General features: G+C 42.9%; 1 protein-coding gene across 10 annotated transcripts in view; it reads left to right on the plus strand.

Annotated features, from left to right (window-relative positions):
* LOC131683134 (uncharacterized) overlaps positions 1–25,522 on the plus strand; it is a 1,279,861-nt gene that overhangs the window by 1,054,600 nt on the left and 199,739 nt on the right. For 9 of the 10 annotated variants that reach the window (XM_058964951.1, XM_058964952.1, XM_058964944.1 and 6 more), the window contains one exon: positions 23,730–24,298. The exons of the other annotated variant lie outside the window; for it this stretch is intronic. In XM_058964951.1, coding sequence (XP_058820934.1) covers positions 23,730–24,298 — 569 coding nt within the window. The remainder of the gene's footprint in view (positions 1–23,729; positions 24,299–25,522) is intronic. 10 annotated transcript variants of the gene reach the window in all.

Consider the following 25,522-nt stretch of genomic DNA (forward strand, 5'->3'; position numbering starts at 1 on the left):
AGATCCCTGGTGGCTAATCAAGAATTTTTTAAATTTATTGTCCACTATCGACGGTTCCGGGTATATACCAGAATCAGTTCTTCGGTGATGACTGAACCAATTTTCACTACGTTAGTCACAAATGCAAGATATAATATGGGGTTGGATTTTTCTCCTACCCTTGATCCCCTCCCCCATACCCTTCCAATCCCCCGGCCCTCTCGACAAAACGATTCGAGCCAATATATTCCGATTCAAATGGGATTTATTTTTTTAAGAATGTTAATACTGTTTATCCACTAATGTAATAAAGCATATAAACATTTATCGTCGGTGTGGTTTCAAAAAATGCAACAACGTCATGCGTGGTATTGATGAAATGAAATAACTTCGTGCAAGGTGTTCATTAATAATGCTGCATGTTCAATGTGACTGCGGTCGCGTCTTGTACGCTACCCTTTAATTTTTTCCCTTTTTTTATTAACGACTTCTAGTGAGTCAATCTTTTTCCTTTTTACATTTCTTATAAAAGAAATGTATAGAATTCGCTCAAACTTTCAAGATTTTTTCCGAGGCCCGGAGGGCCGAGTCTTATATACCAATCGACTCAGCTCGACGATTTGGGACAATGTATGTGTGTGTGTATGTAACAGACAAATTCTCATTCGTGTTTCTCAGCAATGGCTGAACCGATCTTATCCAAACCAAGTTTAAACGAAAGAACTAAAAAACAGTAAGAACGCTATTAATTTGTTTTTGATTCTGGTTTTTAGTTTCCAAGATATGAATGTTTGAATGCGTAAAAATGGCGTTTTTTTGAATTATCTGCCGAAATTGACAATACAGATTAACAATTCATATGTTAGACCGCTTTAACGAATACCTTTCGAACAAGCTATAGATTGTTGAAATCGGACTATTGTCAAAAAAGATATTTAACATTAAATGCGGACGAAAGATTTTTATCATCTCCCATTGCCAGAAATATGACCAAAAACATGTAATCTATTATTAACGCCAAAACGGCTTATTTTATGTCAATAGTATCTTCGGAGAATTTAATGGAGGCAATATGCTTTTTCTTTTGGTATAGTGCTTTTGCTGATTAATCCCCCTATGAGTGAGATATTTTCATAAATTTTCTTGGAATTCTCGAAATGATGCCTTCAGCAAATTTGTAGCTCTTACTTTTGCAAATAATTTTACTGAAGAATTCAAATATCTATTTTGAATACTTTAAAAGTTATGGCTTGTTGTTTGTGGATTACTCTTTCTCGCCTATTTATTGTTCAATATAGTAATAATCCATTGAAATAAGCCTAACATTATTTCGATAAAACGAATTTTGTATTTCATTTTTCTATCTACAACCGCTAGAAATAATCACCGAACGCTTCCAAGTTGTCTGGAAGGAACTTGATAACTTATCAGTGCAAAAATGTTCATTTGTGCGAACCTTCTGACTGCAATTTTTCTAACTTATAACCATCGGATCGATCTGAAACATATCGGAAAATGAAAAGCGAAATAAATAACTCCAAGCAACGGCGTAGCCAAGAGAAGGTTTTGGGGTTTAACATCATACAACCCCCCCCCCCACCCCACCACAACCAAAAAAAAAAAATAAATAATGGATTGAAGTTGAAAATTTATTGATGCAGACTGATTTGATTCAATATTACAATAACAATTATCTGATCCGTAGATTGATAACCTGTTGTTGTAAACATCATGAGGACTTTTGATAAATTGTCGGAATGGGGTCCTGATATGTTACTGATCTATTGGTCTTGATTTCACAGTTGTCTAATAGCATCAATATCAAATTCCTGCCTGAAAACATTCCAATAGAAAATTCCAGAGTTCAATCATAATCCTCAGATTTCTTTTCAAATTGAGGTCTTTATTTAATAGGAAGCGAAGTTAAAATTGATTTAATGTTTATGAAACATAGAACTGCTGACCAAAAAATGCATAACTTTCAACATTTGCTAAAAATGTTTTTGCCTTTCTCATTCACTCTAAAATTCGTCAATCTAATCCCGACCGGGAGGGCCGAGTGTCATATGCCAATCGACTCAGTTCGTCGAGATCGGAAAATGTCTGTGTGTATGTGTGCATAAAGAAAAAAAATGTGACCTCTGTTTCTCAGAGATGGCTGGACCGATTTGCACAAAATTAGTCTCAAATGAAAGGTACAACCTTCCCATCGGCTGCTATTGAATTTTTTTTTATTGATTGGACTTTCGGTTCCGAAATTACGAGTTGAAGAGTGCAATCACACAGCAAATACCCATATAAACTGAAATGAAAAATTTTCAAAATCAAATTTGTATTTTTGATGCCAAATGACTTTAAAATGCATGAAACATTGAGATGTTTGACAAAAATTGACTTTTTTGGACTTTGGTACCTTTTTGCCTTTATCATATCAATCACTTTAAAAATCGTCAATTTGTTTGTAACATTGTAACATTGTACATTGTAACATTGTAACAACAATGTAATAGTTTGAAGAAATGGTAATGGTAATGGTCATAGTTTGTAGAAATGAGAAAGGCACAATTGCACCGTTAGGTGGATTTAAACAGTTTCGAATATGGGGTCCCGTTTTAAAAATTTCAGTTGAGAAATTTTCCCAGGTTTGAAATGCGAATATCTTCCGTTCTACTGATCGAAATCTCAATATTTTTGCACTATCTGATCGGAAATTCGTGCACACGTATTTCGTATTAAATTTCGGAATTAGTGCGACTACTATAAATAAACCAAAACAAGGATTTTTAGAAAATCCTTCGAAAACAGCGAGGAAAATGCGCAATTTGCAAGCATATCTCACGCAGAGCCGTCAAAAAGGAGCATGTAAGCGTTATACGGGACGACATACGGGAATGTTATATATACAGGTCACGTGAGCTTGTTTTGTATCAGTGGGTGCTCGCTTACCACACGAGCAACATACTCGTCCGGACGGTACAATGAGCGGTATCATGTTTGCGTTCCCGTACCAAGCGTCATCGCAAGGTTCCTCGTGATAAAATCCAGGGAATCACCAAATCCGCCATTCGGCGTCTGGCTCGTCGTGGTGGTGTAAAATGCATCTCCGAATTAATCTACGAATGCTGATGGTGTGCAGGAAAATGTCATCCGAGATGCCGTGACCTACACTGAACACGCCAAGTGCAAAACCGCAATGAATGTCGTCTATACTCTGAAGCGGCAGGGACGTACTTTGTATGGATTTGGAAGTTGAAAAGATGGAACTCACTTGTATCATTATAAAAAGGCCCTTTTCAGGGCCACCATAATCCTTTCAAAGAATAAGTTTGCATTTTTTGTTTCATAGGCTGTTTCTCCCTGGAGAGCAATTTGGGTTAAATCCTAAATTATGATTTATTTCAGTACGCAAATTGCATTTATGGTCAGAAACAAACTGAAGTGAAGTGGAAAACATTTTTACTAGGCACATTCAAAAAAGGTTTCAATTCTCAAACATTTTACCAAGGTGCCGTATTACATTACTCTCTTTACCCTGAGTGTTCGACAATCTCTCGTATTGGAAACACAATGTCAATTTTGTTCTTTATCAAAAAATATGGGGTCGTCCTGAAAATAACGGTTTTTACAAGAGCATTTCTTTGGTAAGTCTCAGCGTTCGATTTATGCTTTCTTTTCGGCCTTCTTGGGAAGCAGTACGGCTTGGATATTTGGCAACACACCGCCCTGAGCAATTGTCACTCCGGACAGAAGTTTGTTCAACTTTTCGTTCTTACGAATCACCTGCTACTGAAGACGTGGGATTATTCGTCGTTTTGTTGTCACGGGCAGCATTTCCTTCCAATTTAAACACTTTAGCTGCTAGGTATTCCATTACAGCTACTGAGTAAACGGCACTCCGACGCGTTCAACACAATTTGCTTGTGTATCGACCAACGAAGGGCACATATTGAGGACAACAAAAAAAGGACGAGCTTACATTGTGCTGCAGTCAGGTATAAAAACTCAGCAAGCTGTTGCTCACGCTCAGTTCATTTGCAGCATCGTAACTGTACGTCGGTCGAAATGTGTGCTGTTTACTGCTGTCAAAAGAGTTGGTCAAGCACGCCGTCTCAAATCTCACTAAAGCTGTTACCATATACACCAGCTCCAAGTAAATTCCGAACAGTGCCCAAACAAAAGGCCCTTTTCAGGGCCATCAATTTATCGCCAAAGAATGAAATTGAAGTTTTGTTATTAGAAGCATCAGAAAGTGGCTTGTCAAGAGCGTTGGATGGTAAGTGAGCCACTTGTGAACAATACCGTCGCTTTCACGTAGAATGGCACAAAATCATAAGGTTTTTGGGATTAGTAGACATGTTAGTGTAATGATTCAATTTACAAAAATCAAACGTATTCTAACGTTTCTATATAGGTGCTTCGTTTCAAAATTTTCGGCCAAAATGTTGCCTGTTATTCTAAAAGTGAAAATCTGCTGTTGTACTGAATGAAAACCTTCGAATTTTGCGCTGATTGGAAATAGTTGTGACTAATTCTGTAGAATGTACAATTACTGAAAATAACGGATTTTGTGAAAGCAGTGGTTGGTCCGTACAATTCGATTCCAAGCGAGCCAGACTAATTTTCGTTGGAAGGTCCACCTCTGACAATAGAAGTAAACTATTTTATTTTGAATTCAACTACAACTTCCTTTAAAACAGCACAGCTAAAAAACTTTTGGGGAAAACGCGCAAACCTAAATGTTCCACTTTAATGGAAACTAGTGTCCCCGCCGCACAGCATCATCAAGATTGATAGTAATTCAAGCCGAAAGGAAAGGGGGAGGGAGATTGTAAGGCAATGGAAAACGAAAATTGCATTTATATCTTACTGGAATATAATTGGCTGGTCCTGAAAAGAATTTGTTGGTTTGTGGTTTATTTTGGGCCACAATTTAGGCCCACTCGATTTCAGATAGCTGTGAGTTTCTCGCAGGGCGACAGTTTCTGTTCGGTAGCGATGAGGCTTCTTAACGCCAACCGTGACTGGGGCACTTTTACACGGCCTTCGTTGCTTACTGCTTGCGGGGAGGCTTTCCTCCGGTGGACTTACGAGCGGTCTGTTTGGTACGGGCCATGTAGCAAAAAATGCTGATCTGCTACTTCTAATTCCAAAAATACTCCTAATAAACTATGTATGTGCAAAAGACGACAAAATCGCAAAGAAATTGCTGTTCCAACATAGAATTTCCTGTCGGGAAATGGTTTTTTGGCGGGTAAATTTGTTCGATAGAAATGCAGTTCGTCGATTGGCCCATTCATATTCGCAATTTCAGTTTTGTTCATAATCAAAAATGTGTGATCGTTCTGAAAAGGACAGTTTTTACAGCAATATGCATTACATTTGCGAGTTTCAGCGATCGATTTATGCTTTCTTTTCGGTCTTCTTGGGCAGCACTACTGATTGGATGTTTTGCAACACACCACCTTGAGCAATTGTCACTTGTTTGTTCAACTTTTCTATGTTACGAATCGCCAGTTGTTGAAGACGTGGGATAATTCGTCTTTTTGTTGTCACGGGCAGCATTTCCTTCCAATTTCAACACTTTAACAGCAAGGTATTCCATTACAGCTACTAAATAAACGGCACTCCGACGCGCTCAACAAAATTTGCTTGTGTATCGACCAACGAAGGGGAGGAGCTACGAAGAACACATATTGAGGACAACACAAAAAAGGACGAATTTACAATGTGCTATAGTCAGGTATAAAAGTTTAGCATGCTGCTGCTCAATATCAGTTTGTTTGTATCGTCGTAGCATATACGTCGATCCAAATTTTTCCGAACATTGTTAAAGGATAAAAGAAGAAGCGGCCGTCCGTTTGTAGCTGTCAGAAAAGTTCACCAAGCACGCCGTCTCAGATGGCACAAAACACTAGCCAACTAAACTCCGAATTTCGAATACTGCCCAAACAAAAGGCCCTTTTAAGGGCCATCATTTATCAACAAAGAATCGAATTGAAGTTTTGTTATTACAAGCATCAGAAAGTGGCTTGCCAAGAGCGTTGGATGGTAAGTGAGCCCCTTGTGAACAATATCGTTGGCATGTTGTAGAATGACACGAAATAAAAAGTTATCATTTGTGTGATTTGTTAACAGTTTCGGGTAATGATTCAATTTACAATAACATTCATTAAATGCTCTTTTTGTGATTACCATATAGATGAATATGTCCGAATATTTTAGATTTCGATGTACATGTATCGATATTTCAGTATTTCCATTAGAAATAACGAAATATCTGCTTTATCTGAATAACTAGAGGGCGTGATTTAATTTTGTAAAGATTCGGGGAGATTAATTTGAGTTATTTTTTGTGGTAGTAGAGTTGGGCATTTTCAATGAGCTAAATGCTTCGGGGAGCAATTTGGTGGATGGAGGGGGGGGGGGTAAGGGGTGATACTTCTGGGTATAAGAGACAGGGGAGGGAGGGCGGACAAAGATGGCAGGGAAGAAAGTTATTAACTTTCAGTTTCATGCATCGGGCGATCAACGGCATAGGATATAGACTTGGGTGGCCTTCATCAAGAAGAATTATGTACAGGGAGGCCGGGTGTTTTTCCTCGAGTCGGCAGGGGTTTCTCTAGACGGCTCAGCTGCGGATCGGAAAGAGTTCGAGTTGCGCGTGTGATGTTCTGTGTTTGTTGGCTCGTTCGCCAGAGATGTTTTGTGTCGCCTTGGAGTCCCACCAAACTTTCGTGGGTGTACGGTACAGGTGGAAGAGAGCGTTTCTGAGAATGATAGGAAATAAGAAGGGGCAGTTAAATTTTTATATTGATTGTTTTTACGAAGGTGTACATAAGGGACATATAGAGGACATCGCGGCTTGCCAGCACATCTCGAACCGGGACGTTGGGCGGGTTCCTCGGGCCCGGAGGGTATCCATAAGCCGAGACCTGGCGAAACTGTACTCGGTGCACGCCCAGACAATGTGCTCGATATCGTAATAGCCGTCGCTATAAGCGCAGATACCACTTTCCACGAGCCCAAAACGCCGGAGATGTGCATCCAGCGTATAATGGTTTGCCATAAGTCGGCACATCACACGAATGAAGTCACGACCCACATCCATCCCCTTGAACCAAAGTTTCGTCGATTCCTTAAGGACTATCGAATGTAGCCACCTTCCTAGCTCCCCATTGCTCCACGAGGTTAGCCAAATTTCGAGGGTTCTCTGATGAGTAAAACTGAAAAATTCGTGGAAGCAAATTGGTCTTTCAAAAACGTCACCTTCTAGAGCACCCGCCTTAGCTAAGAAGTCCGCCTTCTCATTGCCCGGAATAGAGCAATGAGAAGGGACCCACACCAAAGTAATCTGGAAAGACTTGTCAGATAAAGCATTCTGTACCTCCCTTATTTTCCCCAAAAATACAAGGAGTGCTTTCCATGTTTCATCGAGCGAATAGCGTCAATAGAACTCAGACTATCCGAGACGATGAAGTAATGGTGTGCGGGTAATGTGTCAATGACTCCAAGGGTATACTGAATAGCAGCTAATTCTGCGGCGTGAACTTTTGATTGAAAATACCGAAGCCAGTGGACCTTCGAGGTTTGATCCGTCAGTATAAAACATCTAAGAACAGTCGACTTCTCGGAATTTATCATAAAAAATATTTGGAACCACTTGTGGGCGTATGTGGTCCGGAATTCCACAAACCTCGTCTTTCATGGATGTGTCGAAGAAAACAGTAGATTCAGAAGCATTTGTGAAATGCACACGGTTGGGATTGTAAGAAGAAGGATTAATATTTTGCGCCATGTAGTCAAAGTACAGGGACATAAAACGGGTCTGAGAATTGAGCTCAACAAGCCTTTCGAAATTTTCAATCACCACCGAGTTCAAGTTATTGCATCGAATAAGCAATCGATATGAGAGATCCTAAAATCGATTTTTCAGCGGGAGAACGCCCGACAGAACTTCGAGACTCATCGTATGGGTCGAGTGCATGCACCCTAAGGCGATACACACACACACACAAGGATACTGAATTCTTTCGAGTTTGATGAAATGTATGTTCGCGGCGGAGCAAAAGTAGAAGCATCCGTATTCCATCACCGACAGTATCGTTGTTTGATACAACCTAATTAGGTCTCCTGGGTGACCACCCCACCATGTTCCGGTTATTGTACGAAGAAAGTTGATCCTTCGTTGGCATTTCTGTTTCAGATACCGAATATGGCATCCCCAAGTACCTTTCGAGTCGAACCAGACCCCTAGATATTTTACTGTTAAGACTTGAGCGATGGTTTGACCCATTCATAGAAGCTGTAGTTGTGCTAGTTCACGCTTCTTTGAAAATACAACTACCTCAGTTTTCTCCGTGGAGAATTCGATACCCAGCTTAATAGCCCAAGCAGACGAATTGTCCAAGGTATTCTGTAATGGTCCTTGTAGATCAACAGCTTTGGGTCGCGTTACAGAAACCACGCCATCGTCTGCAAGTTGCCTTAACGTGCAGGAATTGTCAAGACATTCATCAGTGTCGTTGACGTAGAAATTGTATAACAGGGGGCTTAGACATGAGCTTTGGAGAAGGCCCATGTAGCTAAATCGTGATGTCGATAAGTCACCATGCGAAAAACGCATGTGCTTTTCCGACAACCAGTTTAGTAAAAAGTTATTTAAAGTCGCTGAAAGACCATGCTGGTTCAGCTTCTCTGAAAGAATGTTGATCGAAACTGAAAAAAGCCCCCCTTATAGCTAGGAACACTGATACCATCTTCTCTTTGCTAGCATAGGCCATTTGAATTTCGGTTGAGAGCAACGCAAGACAGTCATTCGTCCCTTTGCCTTTGCGAAAGCCAAATTGTATATCTGACAGTAAGCCATTTGCTTCGACCTAATTGTCGAGGTGGAATAGGATAATTTTCTGGAACAACTTCCGGATACAGGATAGCATTGCGATCGGTTGATACGAATTGTGGTCGGAGGCTGGTTTTTCTGGTTTTTGGATGGCTATGACCTTCACTTGCCTCCAATCGTGTGGGACAATGTTAGCCTCAAGAAACTTATTAAATAAGTTCAACAAGCGTCTCTTGGCAGAGTCTGGCAGATTCTTCAGCAAGTTGAATTTGATTCTGTCTGGCCCTGGAGCTTTATTGTTACACGACAAGAGAGCAAGCGAGAACTCCACCATCGAAAAAGGTGTTTTGTTCGCGTTATCGATTATTGTTACACGACAAGAGAGCAAGTGAGAACTCCACCATTGAAAAAAGTGTTTCGTTCGCGTTATCGTGAGGTGGCGCGTCGCGGTAGATCTTCTGTGCCGGGGCGGAATCCGGACAAACCTTCTTGGCGAAATCGAATATCCAACGGTTTGAATATTCCACGCTCTCATTAGTGTGACCGTGAAAGGTAAACTGAAGATCGGCTGGTCGGTTGAGCATGAGCAATGAGCATACTCCAGCCGCCTTCAGTGGATAGGTGCTATCGGTGCCTTGAGTCCGGCAATAAATCTTACGAATGTAAGCGCACAGACAGGAGCAAACTATGTCGTCGCTGCGGCAAGGAGCAGGGCTGCACTAAGGCGCATAAATGCCTTATCTGCACCGCTAAGAAGCAAGCCCGTAATCATGCTGTGGGTGCACCTTCGTGTCCCTTCGGTGAGGCAAATAAGAAGAAGCCGTGAATGTTATACAGCTAAATCTTAACCATTGTGCAGCAGCCCAACAGCTGCTGTGGCAGTCGGTCTCGGAGTCGAGGACGGATGTCGCCCTCCTATCAGACCCGCACAACATCCCTGCCGGCAATTGGGTGTCGGACAGGCCTGGGATGGTGGCAATCTGTACAAAGGGACGGTTCCCGGTTCAAGAGGTAATACACTCCTCCGCCGAGGGTGTTGCGATTGCCAAGATCAATGGTGTGTTCTATTGTAGCTGCTACGCTCCACCAAGGTGGACCATAGAACAGTTCAACCAGATGATCGACAGGCTCTCATCAGACCTAGTGGGCCGGCAAATGGATGCGCTTGCGAAACTCGATACTGTGCTAGCTAACAATAGCTCCGCTAGCACATTCCGTAGAAACGGGGTGGAGGCATGGATTGACGTAACATTTGCTAGCCCGAGTCTGGTTCCAGGCATGGAATGGAGGGTAGACGAAGGCTACACCCATAGCGATCATCTAGCAATCCGCTTTAAGATCAACTATGGTGTGCAGCATCCGAGGGCGGGAGATCCCTGTCAGGTACGCGGGTGGAAGTCCAATCACTTCGACAGCGAAGTTTTCACCGCGGCCATGGGATTGGAGGCCAACACCGACAGTCTAAGCGGGGATGCGCTGGTAGCCGTTCTACCACGCGCGTGCGACGCCACTATGCCGAGAAAAACCCTGCCAAGAAACGGCAGATGCCCGGTATACTGGTGGAGTGCTGAGATTGCAGCTTTACGATCAGCCTGCAAAGAGCCCGAACCGAGGATGCAAGAGAGAACCGCCGCGAAATGTTTCGAACTGTGAAATTGGCCCTTAACAAGGCCATTAAAAGCAGCAAGAGAGCGTGTTTCGACAACCTGTGTGAGAGTGCCAACGCGAATCCGTGGGGTGACGCTTACAGGATCGTGATGGTCAAGACCAAAGGGGGCTCATCACCCCCAGAACGGCCTCCGGACCGGTTGGCGACGATTATCGAAGTACTCTTCCCGTCTCGAGCCACAAGCCCCTGGCCACCTGCACTACGAGAGAGTGCGGGCACGGCCGTAATGGTGGCTCCGGTGACGAATGAAGAACTACTCGCAGTGGCTAAATCTCTAGCAATGAACATAGCTCCGGGGCCGGATGGAGTTCCAAACAACGCTCTCAAGGCAGCGATCGTAGCGAACCCGAACATGTTCAGGCTAGCTATGCAGAGATGCTTTGACGAGTGCCGTTTCCCCGATAGATGAAAAAGGCAGAAATTGGTGCTGTTGCCGAAGCGCGAGAAGCCGCCAGGTGACCCATCGGCGTACAGACCAATCTGTCTGATCGACACGACTGGCAAATTGCTTGAGAGGATTATCCTCAACAGGCTAATCCCGTACGCGGAAGGTACGGACGGCCTGTCAAGCAACAAGTTTGGCTTTTGGAAGTGTAAGTCCACAGTGGACGTTATCAGCTCAGTGATAAAGACTGCCGAGATAGCGATCCAACGAAAAAGGCGAGGCATTCGATACTGTGCGTTATTGACACTTGACGTGAAGAACGCATTCAACACCGCAAGTTGGGATGCCATCGCGCTCTCGTTACACCGGCTAAGCCTACCGGTGGGTCTGTACCGGATTCTGGAAAGCTACTTCCAGAACCGCGTGCTGCTATACGAGACCGATGCCGGTCGGAAAAGGGTTCCGATTACCGCCGGAGTCCCGCTGGGCTCGATCCTAGGCCCGGTGCTATGGAACCTCATGTATGACGGCGTTCTGAGACTGAAGTTTCCTCCTGGGGTCAAGATCGTCGGTTTTGCCGACGACGAACCTTGGAGATCTACGGAGAGTCAATCACTGAGGTAGAACTAACTGCAGTCCCGCAGGGCTCGATCCTAGGCCCGGTGCTATGGAACCTCATGTATGACGGGGTTCTGAGACTGAAGTTCCCTCCTGGGGTCAAGATCGTCGGTTTTGCCGACGTCGAACCTTGGAGGTCTACGGGGAGTCAATCCCTGAAGTAGAACTAACCGCAGAACACGCGATCAACACGGGAGAGGAATGGATGAGCGCGAGAGGCCTGGAGCTCGCTCATCATAAGACGGAGGTAGTTATCGTCAACAACCGCAAGTCGGCACAACATGCAGTTATCCATGTGGGAGAAGTTGCAATCACTTCACAGCGGAGTCTGAAGTCTCTCGGAGTCATTATAGACGACAAGCTGACCTTCGGCAGCCATGTCGACTATACATGCCAGAGAGCGTCGACTGCTGTTGCGGCACTATCGAGGATGATGTCTAACAGCTCAAAGGTGTGCGCCAGTAGACGTAGGTTACTGGCAGGCGTTGCCTTATCTATCCTCAGGTACGGCAGCCCGTCATGGTCAAGAGCACTGAGGGTAACCAGTTACCTACAGAAACTGGAGAGCACCAACCGCGTGATGTGCCTCAGAGTGATATCTGCCTACCGCACGGTATCACACGATGCATCCTGCGTGATAGCGAGCATGATGCCAGTCGAGCTGGTCATTCGGGAAGATGAGGAGTGTTTCGAGCTACGTGGAAATAGAGGAGCCCGCGAGCGCACCAGGGTGACCTCAGTCACCAGATAGCAGCGTGAGTGGGATTACTCCTCGAAAGGTAGGTGGACCCACCGGCTGATACCTAAGATATGGGTGGGAAGACCCCATGGGGAAGTTCACTTCCATCTGACACAATTCCTGTCAGGCCATGGGTGTTTCCGACAGTACCTCCACAGCTTCGGGCAAGCGGAGGTCCCAGCCTTCCCGGACTGCCCAGGTGTAGACGAAACTGCCGAATACATACTGTTCGTATGTCATCGGTTCGACGTCGAAAAAAGAGCAATGCTTGACGTCTGTGGCTGGGACACAACCCCTGATACCCTTATTCAGCGGATGTGTCAATCGGTGGAGAAGTGGAACGCAGTCTCGACTGCTACCACCCAGATTGCCTGTAGGCTTCAGGTAATTTGGCGGACCGAGCAACAGACGACGGGCACGGCTAATTAGTGATTGGTTAGTTGGAGTGAAAAAGGCCGAGCGCAAAAAAGTGAGTGAATGGTCTGTCCATGCTGAGGCAGGTTTGGCGCAGCGACTGGCAACCGCGTAAGGGGTAAACTCAGCCACCCCGAAGCAAGACAGAAGAGCGAGTGTATAGGCGTATATGTGGACTGCCTCATGCCAAGACGGGAGGGTCGTAGCATAGTATGTTGGGACTTAGCTATCGATGCCTCATGGCGTGGTAGAGGAGTGAAAGGGTGAGCATCCAAGTCAGTCTCACACGGTATATTAAGGGTGAGCACAAAAGTCAGCCTCACATGGTATGGTAAAAACCAGGGATGCCAAAGGTACTGGTAAACTACATTTTTTTCGGTATATGTACATTTGCACAAGCCGTGTAGCCCGCCAGAGCGACGCATCACTACAGCTCTTGCCAGAACGGTAGCCAAACCGAGTACATTTTCTCGTAGAGCAGTAGAATACCTTTTTTTTGCTGCTGTACTCCGACTGCTCGGTGAGAGTGTGGCGTAGTAAAGTTTGTTCTCTCGCTTTGTACACTTTTCTCTGCGTAGTAAAGGGAGAGGACCGTACACGAAAGCGTTGATGCCGGTCGTGGCGTAAACGAACCGCATTTTTTGTCGACGTTCGTGATTGAAAATATTGAATAGATTAAAAATATTAAAAAGTGTAAAATAAGGAAAGAGAAGCTGTACCGCTCGCGTCTGGTGGCTGTACTGGGGGCAGTATTTCTTTGTCATGTTACTGCTTTGCTTACAGACTACCGTACAGCGCTGGGCGTCCTGCAATAGCGAACAACAGCAGCGTCAAAAGAGAAATGAGAATGTACGTAGAAAAATCACAGCCGCAGAAAAGGTAGGCATTTTGCATCCTTGGTAAAGACTAGCACAAAAGTAAGCCTAGCAAGGAATGAGAAAGGTGAGCACACAAGTCAGCCTCGCATGGTATGTCAGAAGTGGGGCCTAAGAAAAATGTCCCACATGGGATGCCAGGGGGAGCTACAGGTGTATAATAGAGTGGCACGATCGAGAGTGAACCACGTGATAGGGTGAGCATCCAAGTCAGCCTCACATGGTATGGTAGAGGCGAGCACAAAAGTAAGCCTAGCAAGGAATGAAAAAGGTGAGCACACAAGTCAGCCTCGTAAGGAACGAAAAAGTGAGCCCAGTAGTCAGCCTCATGTGGAGTGTTAGAGAGCGAATCAAGGTGCGATAGAGTGAGCACCCAAGTAAGCCTCATACAGCACGTATGAACGCGTGAGTGAGAGTGAATGAGTACATCAAATACAGCCATCCCCCCAGAAGTAATACCGAGAGGTAGTCCCTGGGGGGAACTATGGCGCAGCCCAATGAAGTTTAATGGGTATTAATGGCAGCGTCCCCATTCGAGCTCGACTCGTCCCCAGTACACCCCGTGTGGTAGCTTGGACACCTACTAATAGCACGTGTACTGGGTTAGTACGTAAATGTCTTCTCCATTGTTAAAAAAACGCTCTCATTAGTACTGTTTCGGTTTCGCATACGTCGGGCTGTTCCTCAAAGAGTGCTCATCGATGTTTCTCTCGTTAATCCGTCGACGAACCGGCACCAATAACCGCGTTTCTTGGCTTTCATCAAACTCTTCATTCGCTTGTATAACGTCGCGTACTGTCGAAAACTAGCGGGTAACCCGTTGTTCCGTGTACACGTCAGAGCACTCTTTATCCCACCAGGGATTGGGAGAACGATTTTGTATGTTCGCTTCGAGTACTGGCTTAATCTGAGCTTGATTCGCGCTGTCGAGAATCAAGTCAGCCAAAAAGCTGTACTCTTCCTCCGGAGGAAGTTGTTGGGTAGATTCGATGTTGTCGGATATCGCGGCCGCAACTACTACTGAGTGCAAACGCTTGCACTCTAGTATTTTCACTGGCTGAAATAAGCGGTCTCTAAAACGGCCAACCCCGTACTCCAGCAGATTCTCGCATGTCAAACTCTCATCGGAGACAACGCCTTCAGACTGTACTTTTACAGCTGGAATATACACATAGTAGTCCTTCGTAAAGTACTCACAGCAAGCAATATCGTTTGCCTGCTTTGAATTAGCCAACACGACCCTGACCCTGTCTGAGCGGACCTTTCTTATTTCGGTCACAGCCGAGAACCGGTCCGTCAGGTCTTTTGAAATCAGTAATAGATTCAGCGATTTTGTTTTGGGCCGAAAGAAGACCACAAAGGGACCGGTCGAGAGCTCTGGATATTGTTTGGGTCGGAGGAGAGCCTTGGGAGTCGATTCGACCGCCATTTGGCCGTCCGGGGAGGGAGCCATCGACACCGTCGATGCACGAGGTTGGCAGCCGCGCAGACTGGAGTAAACCGTTTACGGTTTACGGTCAAAAGAGGTAGATTTTACTTATCTGTAAATTTGTTTCCCACGACGCACCAGTCCAGCTTATATAGCTGGCTATTGTTCAATCCTAACTATGCGAACAAAAGGCTGAGGAATGCGGTTTAACGGTTAACACACGCACAAAAGAATAAAAAAGTCTAAAACCTCAAGAGGTAGAGAATGTGCAAGATAATCTTGAACGCGGATTAGTACGATTCTTTATCTAACACTGACGGACTGGAAAAAAAAAAACACTTGCTTCTCGTTAGACCGCTCGTAAAGGGAAAATGTACTTTTGCATATAAAATATTTAAAATAATCCATAAAGAATTGTAAAACGATCCATAAAAAAGTTGTCCATGTTCCATAAAACAAAACTGAAAATCCATAAAACAGTGTGAATGATCCATAAAAAGGGATGATTTGATCCATAGATTATGTAAAATTGAACCATAAAATGGTCGCAAAAGAGCACTAAAATAGTAATAAAAGAGCAATTAAAATCAGCCAATGCCCCATAAAAATATTGGAAATGTTCCATAAAATGATACATTTTGCGCCATAAATTAACTGACATTGATCCATAGAATATTAACAATGTACATTAAAACACGTCGATATATTCCATAATATCGACAAAAATGTTACACGGTATTACAAAATGGAGCAATAAAATGTCAGATAAAGTTCCATAAATTTGATGAAAATGTTTGCCAAATAATTTTTCTTTGTCCATAGAAGATGTAAAAATGAGCATTAGAAATGATTCATATATCGAACATTTTTGTCGATATTATGGAACATATCGACGTGTTTTATTGTGCATTGTTAATATTCTATGGATCAATGTCAGTTAATTTATGGCGCAAAATGTATCATTTTATGGAACATTTCCAATATTTTTATGGGGCATTGGTTGAATTTAATTGCTCTTTTATTACTATTTTAGTGTTCTTTTGCGACCATTTTTTGGTTCAATTTTACATAATCTATGGATCAAATCACCCCTTTTTATGGATCATTCACACTGTTTTATGGATTTTCAGTTTTGTTTTATGGAACATGGACAACTTTTTTATGGATCGTTTTTCAATTTTCTATGGATCATTTTTGTTGTTTTAGCGGCGCAAACTTAGGGCTGCCGCTCGTAAACGAATGAGCATTTCATTTTTGCAATTTTTGCATAATTCTGTTTAAATTCCTTGGTTATTATAAATTTCCATAGAAACATGATAAAATTGCTAGCCAGTGGGACCAATCGCAGTAGTCTAGCAATTTTGATTGATTTTTCATAACGAATTTAGGATCACTTATTCCTTAACTGCGCGGAAATATGTACCTTCACGGTACATCGCAAAGATAGAACGAAACGCATACGATTCATAAATGTTAACTCTTAGACTACATAATAGTGATATTTTCATGATCGAAAATTACTTAATATCCTATTTATACAAATTTGAGAAAAATAACGAAAACTTACTTTTGCTCATTTTTTATAATGTGTTTACCGTAAATACTCAACCACTCATTTAACGTAGTTGGCGTGTATTGGAGGGTTTGTGGGCACGATATAACTATAACAAATGCATTGTTGTTTTATCCATAACGGTATTGTTTCGCTAGTAATGGACACTGTTTCAACTCTCCTCTGTTTCAAATCTCCTCAGTTTCCCCTACTACTGTTAGTTAGGTTAGTAAAAAAACAACTTATTTTTTCGATATAAACTGCTTTAAAGCTTTCTTTCCATTTTTTTTAATTGACTGTTATAAAATGGGTCATTTAGAACCATTTCCATAAACAATCAATCCATTTTTCAAGAAAGCCGCGATTCGGAACATTAACCAATAAAAGCTATACAACTTCTATGTGCCGTTATCGAGCACTCAGTCGAGATAGAAGTCTTTTGTTGTCGGTCCGTACACTCTATAGCGACAAATAGTGCTAATCCGCGTTCAAGGTTATTTCGCACACTCTACGCCTAGTCGAGGTTTCAGTATTTTTCCCTTCTTTTGTGTTTCTGTTTCTGAGTACCGTGAGCCGGTCAGTGACAAGTGAAGCAGTGTTCTTCTAGTAAGCCGTCTGGATACCGTTACCTAGACAAGCTAAGTATTAGTTAACGCTTCCCCTTCTTGGTTGTCTTAATATCGTGCACTGGGCAATAGGCCTGAGCAAAAATGACTTCCCCTGACGGCGGTTCATCTCAAGGTGAGATGGACGTCGAAACAAAATCGGCTCCCCGACTCAAAGTATATCCGAGCTCGGCCACCGGGCCATTTGTGATCTTCTTTCGGACCAAAGAAAAAAAGTGTTTGAATCTGTTGCAGATTTCTCGGGTTCTGGCGGATCGGTATTCGGCCGTGACAGAGATATCGAAAATTCGCCCTGATAAGCCTCGGGTGATTGTTAACAGTTTGACTCAGGCAAACGAAATTGCTGGCTACGGGCTCTTTACGAAGGAGTACAGGATGTATATTCCAGCTAACAGGGTTGAAGTCAGTGGGGTTGTTTCCGATTCGAGTCTGAATTGCGAGGACCTGCTAAAATATAGGACTGGCTGTTTCAAAGACCCCATGCTTAAACCAGTGAAGATTCTGGAGTGCAAACGTTTTCAGCATCAGTCGCAGCTGACGGGAAGAAAATATATCTCAACTCAGGATCTTATCGGGTGACCTTCGCCGGTTCTGCTCTACCCAAATACCTCCTCTTTGACAAGGTTCGTCTACCTGTTCGCCTCTTTGTGTCGCGGGTCATGAACTGTACTAATTGCGAACAATTGGGACACACAGGCTCCCATTGTAGCAATAAAGCCCGTTGTGGGAAATGCGGTGGGAATCATGCGGATGATTCCTGTGGAAGAGATGTCGAAAAGTGTGGGGAAACCCACATGATCTCTCTTCATGTCCCGCGTACAAACAGCGCGAGGAGAATCTTAAGCGTTCCCTTAAGGGACGCTCTAAGCGATCTTGTGCAGAAATGCTTAAGATAGCAACGCCACCTGTCTCTACGAACATCTATACAAACTTGTCAATTGATGAAGGCGACCTTGATGAACCCCAGGAGGGAACATCTTCTGCTGTGCCTAGAATCAATAGAAAAAGGAGGATCATTTCATCTCCTCAGTAACCTGAGCTCAGAAAAGGAGTTCCCAGCACTTCCAGGAACATCAAAAACCCCAAGTGTTCCCATATATCAGCCAGAGAGAGAAAACAGCGCTGGCTTAATAAATTTCTCTGACATTGTGGACCGCATTCTTACAGCTTTCAATATTTCTGACCCCCTTAAAAGCATCTTGATAAGCTTTCTCCCCGCAGTAAAAATTTTCTTGATGCAGTTCACTGCGAAAGGGCCCCTCCTTTCAGCGATTGTATCCTTCGATGGCTAATTCATCGAACGAGCTCAAGGATTTGATCACTGTTCTACAGTGGAATTGTAGAAGCATTATCCCGAAAATCGATTCCTTTAAAATCTTACTAAATAACTTGAAATGCGACGCTTTTGCCCTATGCGAGACATGGCTTACTTCAGAAATAGACCTACACTTCCATAATTTTAACATTATTCCCTTGGATCGAGAAGACTCTTACGGAGGAGTACTTTTGGGGATCAAAAAATGCTATTCTTTCAACCGAATCGACCTCCCCTCGACACCAGGTATTGAAGTTGTCGCTTGCCAAACAAGAATAAAAGGCAAAGACCTCTGCATTGCTTCCACCTACATTCCCCCTAGAGTCTCAGTCAGCCACCGACGGCTTTACGATATTGTGGAACTCCTCCCCGCACCGAGGCTAGTTTTAGGTGATTTCAACTCCCACGGTACGGCATAGGGTTGCCTTCATGACGATAATTGATCTACCCTACTCCATGAGCTTTGCGACAACTTCAATATGACCATTTTGAATACGGGTGAAATGACACGGATTCCTACCCCTCCAGCGCGTCCGAGCGCCTTAGACCTAACGGTTCAGGGCCACCGAATACAATCAATGTTTCGTATATCCTCACACGAAATATTGATTGGAAGAGCTACGCGTCCGCGATATCTGAAAAAGTAGTATCGACACAAGAACTTCCTCCGGAGGCAGAATACGGGTTCCTGGCTGGCTTCATTCTCGATACCGCGATTCAAGCTCAGACTAAACGCGTACCAGACGCGAAGTCACGCGGGCGTCCTCCCAATCCATGGTGCTCAAACTTGTAGAAGCGGAGAAGGCCGCTGCGTATAAGACCTTCCGGGACAACGGGCTGCTAGCTAGCTACCGACAGTACGCAATGGCGGAAACGCGCATGAAGAGTTTGATAAAAGCTGAAAAAGCTACTGGCGCCGGTTCGTCGACGGACTAACGAGAGAAACATCGATGAGCACTCTTTGGAGTACGGCCCGGCGCTTACGAAACCGAAACAGTACTAACGAGAGCGTGGAATATTCAAACCGTTGGATATTCGATTTCGCTAAAAAGGTTTGTCCGGATTCCGCATCGGCACAGAAGACCTACCCCGCCGCGTCCCCTCACGATAACGCGAAAGAAATACCGTTTTCGATGGTGGAGTTCTCATTTGCTCTCTTATCATGTAAAAATAAAGCTCCAGCGCCAGACAGAATCAATTTTAACTTGTTAAAGAATCTGCCAGACTCTGCCAAGAGACGCTTGTTGAATTTATTTAATAAGTTTCTTGAGGGTAATATTTTCCCTCATGACAGGAGGCAAGTGAAGGTCATCGCCATTCAAAAACCAGGAAAGCCAGCCTCCGACCACAACTCGTATCGACCGATTGCGATGCTATCCAGTATTCGAAAGTTGTTCCAGAAAATGATCTTGTTTCGCCTCGATAATTGGATTGAAGCAAATGGCTTACTGTCAGATACACAATTTGATTTCCGCAAAGCGACGAACGATTGCCTTGCGTTGCTCTCAACAGAAATCAAATGGCCTATGCTAGAAAAGAGCAGATGGCATCAGTTTTCCTAGATATAAAGGGGCTTTTGATTCAGTTTCTATCAAAATTCTTTTTAAGAAGCTGCACCAGCATGGTCTTTTACCGACTCTAAACAATTTTTTGCTAAACTTGTTGTCTGAAAAACATATGCATTTTTCACATGGTGATTTATCGACACCACGATTTAGCTACATGGGCATTCTCCAGGGCTCATGTCTAAGCCCTCTTCTCTATAACTTTTACGTGTATGACATTGACGAATGTCTTGTCAATTCCTGCACGCTTAAGCAGCTTGCAGATGACGGTGTGGTCTCTATTACAGGACCCAAAGCCGTCATCTACAAGGACCATTGCAAGATACCTTGGATAATTTGTCTGCTTGGGCCCTCCAGCTGGGTATCTCCATGGAGAAAACTGAGCTAGTCGTATTTTCATGGAAGCGTGTACCAGTGCAACTACAGCTTCAATTAATGGGTCAAACTATTGCTCAGGTTTCAACTTTCAAATATCTCGGGGTCTAGTTCGACTCTAAAGGTACCTGGGGATGTCACATTAGGTATCTGAAACAGAAATGCCAACAAAGGATCAACTTTCTCCATACAATAACCAGAACATGGTGGGGTGCCCACCCAGGAGACCTGATCAGGCTGCATCAAACAACGATATTGTCGGTGATGGAGTACGGGAGTTTCTGTTTCCGCTCCGCTGCGAACATACATTTCATCAAACTAGAGCGAATTCAATATTGTTGTTTGTGTATTGCTTTGGGTTGCATGCACTCGATACATACGATGAGTTTAGAGGTGCTGGCGGGCGTTCTTCCGCTGAAAAATCGATTTTGGGACCTCTCATATCGATTGCTCATCCGATGCGATATCTTGAACCCGTTAGTAATTGCAAATTTCGAAAGGCTTGTCGAACTCAATTCTCAAACCAGATTTATGTCCTTGGACTTCGATTACATGGCACAAAATATCAATCCTTCTTCATACTATCCCAACCGTGTCAATCTCCTTCATGCTTCTGATTCAACAGTATTCTTCGACACATCCATGAAAGACGAGATTCGTGAAATCTCGGATCACATACGTCTGCAAGTGATTCCAAGCATCTTTCATAGTAAATTTCGAGAAGTCGACTGCAACAAGATATTTTACACTGACGGGTCAAACCTCGACGGCTCCACAGGCTTCAGTATATTCAATCAAAACCTCACCGCCTCATTCAAACTCAATGTTTACGTTGCAGAACTTGCTGCTATTCAGTATACGCTTGGGATCATTGATACTTTGCCCACCGATCATTACTTTATTGTCTCGGATAGTCTCAACTCAATCGAGGCTCTCAGTTCAATGAAACCTAGAAAGCACATTCCATATTTTCTGGGGAAAATCTGGAAGCGCGTGCGTGCTTTGTCTGTAAGATCGTACAAGCTTGCTTTAGTTTGGGTTCCCTCGCATTACTCCATTCCAGGTAATGAAGAAGCGTACTCTTTAGCTAAGGCGGGCGCTTTACAAGGTGACATATATAAAAGACCAATTAGCTTCAGCGAATTTTTCAGTATTACTCATCAGAGAACCCTCGAAAGTTGGCAAAATTCATGGAGCAATGGTGAACTGGGATGGTGGCTACATTCGATAATCCCTAAGGTATCGACGAAACCTTGGTTCAGGGGGATGGATGTGGGTCGGGATTTCATTCTCGTGATGTCTCGGCTCATGTCCAATCACTACACACTGGACGCTCATCTCAGACGTATTGGGCTCGCGGATAGCGGTATCTGCGCTTGTGGCAACGGTTATCACGAGATCGAACATATTGTCTGGGCATGCGCCTAGTGCTGTTCTGCCAGATCTCAACTATTCGATTCCCTTCGGGCCCGAGGAAGATCACCCAATGTCCCGGTTCGAGATGTACTGGCAAGCCGCGATCTCGTCTATATGTCCCTTTTATACACCTTTTTAAAAACCATCAATATCCAGATTTAACTTCCCCCGTCATTTCTCATTTGTATCATTCCCAGAAGTGCCCTCTTCCGCCTACCGTACCCCAACGATAGTTTTATGCGATTCCAAGACGAGACAAAACATCTGTCGAATGACCTAACAACACGAGACCTACAGTACAACATCACACGCGCAACGCGGTGTGTTGCCGATCCGTATCTGAGCCGTACTACGAAGTCGTCTGGAGGAGCCCCTGCCGGCTGCAGGAAGATTGCCCGGCGTCCCAATATTTGATGCATCCATCCGAATCTGCAACCCTTGTCGTTGATTCCCGATGCCGGAAATTTAAAGTTTATATCTCCCCCTCCCCCTCTGCCAGCCTTGTCCACCCTCTCTCCCATGTTTCTGATACACAGATGTAGGACTTCGCCCCCCCCTTCCTACCATTGAATATCTTCCCAAAACTTATGTGCCTCCCTATCTTCTAGTTTTAGTTGATCAATATTTAATCTCGTTAAGAAATGCCCAACAGTACCAATACTTAAAAATAGCCCTAATTAATATGCTTGTAAACTGTTCCGCTTAGTTAATAATTAATTTCTCCAACAATCTCCCTTCTAAAAATCATTAAGTGCATTGCTTTACAAAGAACACACAAAATGACCCGTCCCCCTAATCTTACGAATATTATATTATCCCCTCTTGTATATGTATAAATTAGTTGTAAAGTTTATTTGTTTCATTATATAAAAACAAAATAATATTGAAATGTGTAACCCCATAGTTTTAAGAAATTCAAAATGCAAAACAATGAGAAAATGGCACCTTTAAGCTAACGCAACCGAACCTCATCAAATAAACGAATTGAATAAAAAGAACTTCTATGTGAGATACAGGAGAACTCGTTTGTGGTCAATCAATTCATCCGCTGTAATTCGACATTCTCCTGAATCATCTGAACAATCTGAAAAGGAGCCTTAAGTAACGTTGAAAGCTCATGCTCTTAAGTCGGAGACTATCACTGTTATCAGTGCAGGTAATTGGTGTTTCTTCTAATCGACACACATCCGAGGAAAGTTACAAACAAATTTCTTCTGCTCCACATTCGGATAAAACATCGAATGAACGGCAACAATCAATTGGATTTTAAGGTAAATAAGTTCCTTTTTTCGTTTCTTTTTATTATTTAGCACGTGGCCTTTTTGGGAGAATCCAGATATGTTAGTAGAATTAAATATTGCTTTAGGTGAATTATTCTTGAAAAACGTTTTAGTCTTGAAAAACACAGATTGAGTAGAAAATATAAGTAGTCTGGAGAAAGACTGAAAGCTATGCTATTTAACAAAACTTAAGGGAAGTGTCCAAAATACACTTTGAACTAAATCCTAACGAAGCAATTAAAAGGATTCAAAAATTTTACAACTTCAAACGGTTGAATTCGTTCAATATTGTCAAATATTTTGGTTTGGAGGACTGACTCGGTTAAATTAGCTGTATGGGGAAACAACTCAGTAGCACTATTTTACTAATCATTTACTTCACAGTTTCACTATAATCCGAGTTTTGTTCAGCTCGGTGACGAACACCCTATCATGTACCCAACTTATGAAATTTTATTAGTGAATCTAAATGTTCGTGATAAATATTCGAAACGCGACTTATGTGCTTTCAGACTTTCAGGTTTACAGAAAACTATTCATTTTCTCCTAAAGTTACACGCATTTCAATGTCTGACAGCGCCATAATTCTTTAATGTTTAACTACATATATATCTTAGTAATTTTTTTTCTTCTGATTTTATATTTCATATCAGCTGCATAGGAATGCAATCCCAAGTCCGGTACCTCCGACGAAGCCGTTTCGTTCACATAAGTACACAGCACATCATTCACATAAGTACAATTTGTACAGTGATGACCCAAAATGTTTACCAAACATTTCAAATTCGGATTATAGACAATTGGGTGACAACACTATGTCACTAAGCGATAATCAAATCACTTATCATCCGAAAACTTGTACACATATCAACTATTCAAAAGGCCAAACTAGTTGCGGAAGTAACTCGTGTACAGCTATCAACACAACAGAATCGAATAGCTATCCATTCCATAAACATACGTTAGGACCACGTAGTTACGTGGAATGTACTTCACAGAGGACCACAACGGTTAGACCAATCAGCCGAAGCAACGATTCATACAACCAACACTGGTTTATCCAGGAAGCAGAGCAGCGGAGAATTGAAGAACAATCAAATATTCATCACACGTCTGTATTCGGACAGCAAAAGATGGTAAACAGGAAGTCACTGCCGGAATCAGTCATACACACGATAACACAACGGGTTCAGAATCTAGAAATCGGCACAGACCGTCGGTGGTAAGATGTGAAATTGTTCGACATTTCCTTTAGTTCATTATTGTTCTGAAATATATAAACTTTAGTGCATATTTGCAATGGTAGTTCTTTAGCACAAGTTTGGCCGTTCTGGAAAAAGTTCGCTTTGAGGAAAACACTTAAGCAGAACACAGACAAGGCATCAGAACATCGTCACGTTTTCGAATATTCGCTATGGATTTTACCAAATATTATAAAATAACATAGTCCACTTCTGCACAGAGGTGGGACAATACCGGTTGGGTACCGGTACGGTAAACCAAATCTCCACACGTGTTTGTGTTTCCTTTACATTGTGTGCGGTCTTACCGCTGGTTGTGTTTCAACGAGACACGAAAACCAAACCGAGTTTCGTTTACACAGCACCGCGGTTTGGTTTTGGTTTTCGATTACCGGTGCACGAGTATGGGAAGGAAACACGAAACGAAATAACGAAACCAAACTTCGGTTGTGTATTCGGGTTGATGTTTATCGGCTATGCTAGTGCTGCTGGTATTTTTATTACGAATTCTAAACAAATTTCTTTTGGGTATAATATAAGGTATCTTTTCGGTAATTGAAAAAAATGTCTTCAAACATCTTTCTGTTCAAATATGTTCGTTGTCATAAATGGCGTTCCTTAACTCAATATTGCGACATTTTCATAATGATTTATCATCAGAAAGTTTGAAATATGGGTATGTTTGGTATGGAAAACTGCCCAAAAATCGAAAGTGAAAGGAAATTTTATAGCCACCGCTATTTTTATATCTAATATAGCAGATCAAAACCCTAGAACGTTGCACTGGGGTACAAATGTACCCCATGCCTTCGTTGGAGCCGTGTGAAGACGAGAATTCATCATTTACCGACCTGGGACTCTAATCATTGTAATTCAATTTAGAGTTCCTAGTAAGAGTAGGAAAATGTGATAGAGCCAGTTTGCTTATAACTTTCGTGGAAGCAGGTGTCAAAGTTGGCGTGGGGTACATTTGTACCCCAGTGTACGGTTGCTGTTAGTGTTTCGTCATGTTTCGTCCTGTCAGTACAAATGTGACTCGTGACAATACCAGTTTAAACACTGGTTGTTTCACTACGTAAGTAACAATCAGTATTATATAATCGTTTAACTTAATTGAAAAACGAAGAAAATGATGTATTATACATTTCTTTTGTTTGCATTTTTACCTGGGAAAATTGCGATCAAACGCGTGTGGTATATTTATA

Source organism: Topomyia yanbarensis, chromosome 2 (genome assembly GCF_030247195.1).
Source record: "Topomyia yanbarensis strain Yona2022 chromosome 2, ASM3024719v1, whole genome shotgun sequence".
NCBI lineage: Eukaryota > Metazoa > Arthropoda > Insecta > Diptera > Culicidae > Topomyia > Topomyia yanbarensis.